Raw genomic sequence first — 2,968 nt, 5'->3', positions numbered from 1 at the left:
CAGGGCACACTTTATTTTCACTCAGTAAATTTTCACTCCTGCCCACCAAGCCCAACTGCTCACCCAGCTTGTTTTGCCAAAGCAAGATGAAGGGTATTCCTTCTTCAGTGTCTCCTTGTTCCTCCCATCACCTCAAGGATCAGAACTTCACCATTCCTCATTGTACATGTTATACATCCTCAAGAGAACTCCTTCAACCCAACAGCCTCTCCCAAACCTGATCTGCGCAACCTGTCGTTCATTTTCTCTCTCCGTCATGAACAACTTGGCATCAGAACCAGAGAAAACTCTAGAAGTATTGCATATTTTTTAAACGACTTCTTCAAAAGATGTCAAGATATTTGCACTTATCTACCTGTCCCATGCTTTTCCGTTTAGGAAACACGTAAGCACGTGCAAACACCTACAATACACAACGCAGGCATGTCTCTGCGGGCTTGCTAAACCTGCTCTAAACTTCAGAGCTGCTTAGAATACAAAAGTTTAAGTCCATGCAAGGGGACAGGGTTGTGATTGCTATAGGAACCACTTGCTTTTAAGTTTCCTGAACTGTTATGAGGAAATAAAGTAGGGTTTTCTTTTCTTTTTGCATTTCATTGATAAAAAAAGTTATCAAACTAGTTTGTAGAAACACATCTAAAAGCAACCACCCAGGATTGCTTGGCTGGGACGATAGTATCTCCGAATACCATATTGCTGTTAGAAAAGATCAAGTGCGTGTCAAGCAGGGAGTAGGGGTGAAGGACGACTTTGGTAGCCAGCCTCTAACTCCACAATTCAGCCAGTCCAGAAAAACTCTTCCTAACGCCCGGCGACGCCTGAGGCACGGCAGCACGCCGGTCAGGCCGCCCGAGCGCTCCGAACTCTCCAGATCAGTGGCAGCGAAGCACAGCCTCCTCCGAAAGACCCCTCCAACCCTTCTCCCAGCGCACCAGAGTCTAATGCAAACCTCACAGCTGCTAAATTCCACTTCCAGTAGCCAAAGCGCTCCAAATTTTGCTGACCTCTAGAACACCCCTTTAGAGCCGTGCCCGCTTTCAACAAGGGACGTTGAGGCCGTGCGCCTGGAACGGGGCAAGCCAAAAGCCCTAAAGTAATAGCTTAAGTAAAAAATGTAAAAAGAGACACACCAAAAATAAGACAGCAGGGATAAATACACCTGGGCAAGGCAGGTTCCACCAGGACAGTCTTTTTGTTTTCTTTAACGTGGCAGCTACCTGGGGAGGGGAGGAAGCCAGCAGCCCCTTGCCCCTGCTCTCCCCTGGAGCTGGACCAGCAGATGTGGCGAGGAGCAGCCCCGCAGGCGAGGCTCACCGGGTCTGCTCCGCCGGCGGGACCCAGCTGCTGGGCCAAAGCGCTGTCGAGAAGTACAAATGACTGCTCGTCCCAGATCGCTATGGAACAGTAAAAAAATCTAAAATCCTGTCGATCCCTGAATAAGAAGTTGATTGACACAGTTGTTTTGTTTTTCTCTGAGAGGAGGAAAAAGGGAGAAAAACTTTTGACACTCTACGTGCGTGTGTGTGGGTGCGTGTGAGAGAGAGAGAAAGAGGTTTCTATTTTGGCAACATCTCGGGAGCTTCTTTCCGTCCAGTGGTGGCATTGCACTAATCACAGTACCAGCCTGCCAGGTTGGCGCCGACTCTTCAGAGCCAAAAGCGGGAAGACGGTCCTTTCTCCCCAGATTCCGCAGCCGTGCCTCAGTCTGGCCCAGTCGTGGACACAGATCCCTGTGCCGTCTCCCCCACGGCGACAGCCTCCTCCTGCGGAGGCGATTCCTCCTCCGCCTGCCCCCGAGACGTGACCGTGGTCTCGGGGGAGATGCTGTGAGGCCCCTCCAGAGGCAAACAGCCAGGGTGGTTCTTGCGAAAGTGCTGGTTGAGGATGGCCTGGAAGGGGAAGCTCTTGCCGCAGACGTGGCAATGGAAGGGCTTGTTGCCCGTGTGCTTGCGGATGTGATACTCCAGCTGATCCTTGCGGGTGTATTTCTTCCCACACATGCGGCAGACGAAGGGCGTGATGCCCATGTGGAGGCGCATGTGCCGGTCCAGGCTGCCTTTCTGGTTGAAGGATTTGGCGCAGTAAATGCACGTGAGCCGCGGGTTGTACCGGAACCAGCGCTCCGACACCTCCTGCTCCCGGAGATACTCCACGTAACCGCTCACTCCAAGCATGCCCGATTCCTCCCCCTGTGAAGGAAGCAACAGGGATTTAAATAACAAGCAGCCTGAAACTAATTGCGGGAAAGAAGATCAGGCCCCAGTCCAGCCAGTAAATGTGCCAAACCTCGAAATCGGCAGCACTAATGTCTTCAACCTCAAGCACAGATTTAAGTGCTTAACTGGAGCCCTGGGGCTGAAGACAAATGAGCAATCAATTAGAAACCTCTGCTATGGCTGCCCCTTCTGCCAAGTCATTCGCTAGATCCCGGGAAGGAAAGACAGCCCTTGTCAGGAGGGTGCTTAGCCACCGACCGAGTGGCGGATCAAACGCGTCAATGCAGGTTTCTTTTTTTAAAAACTTGGGCCAGTTCGATTAAAATACTGTAGACCACGTTCTGTTTTACTTACTAAAGGTTAAAAAAAGAAGTCAGCTGATGAGCTTGCAGTAAAAGAAAGGCGGGATAAACTACAAAGTCAGATCTGAACCTCTTCAGGCGTCATTTTACGCAGGTGTTTATTCAAGTGTCATTTGGGATTCATTTCATAACGAATCACGTTTGGCTGCATGACCCAGCCCAGCTCCGGCTGCCAGGGTAGGCTCTGCAGCGCAGAGAGCCAGCACGCCTGGCCCCAGTCACACAGCAAGGACTCGCTGACTCCTCATTATTTCTGAAGCCAGGAAGACAAACAGGTGAGGGTAACCCTGAACCACAAGCTCGGGCTCTCGGGCAGAGGCTTCTGTCCGTCGTGTTCAGAGTGAGCAGAGGCAGCCCCCCGCAGGCCTCCATGCGGGAGGATGCGGCATG

General features: G+C 51.5%; 1 protein-coding gene across 1 annotated transcript in view; it reads right to left on the bottom strand.

Moving 5' to 3' along the window:
• Window positions 1-1,700: 1,700 nt before the first annotated feature.
• Window positions 1,701-2,968, bottom strand: part of ZBTB37 (zinc finger and BTB domain containing 37) — a 5,204-nt gene continuing 3,936 nt past the window's right edge. The window contains exon 3 of the mRNA XM_008949728.1: window positions 1,701-2,189. Within this exon, the coding sequence (XP_008947976.1) occupies window positions 1,701-2,189 (489 nt within the window). The remainder of the gene's footprint in view (window positions 2,190-2,968) is intronic.

Source organism: Merops nubicus, unplaced genomic scaffold, assembly GCF_000691845.1.
Source record: "Merops nubicus isolate BGI_N331 unplaced genomic scaffold, ASM69184v1 scaffold50431, whole genome shotgun sequence".
In the NCBI taxonomy this organism is placed as follows: Eukaryota; Metazoa; Chordata; class Aves; order Coraciiformes; family Meropidae; genus Merops; species Merops nubicus.
This window is presented reverse-complemented; position numbering and strand designations above follow the sequence as displayed.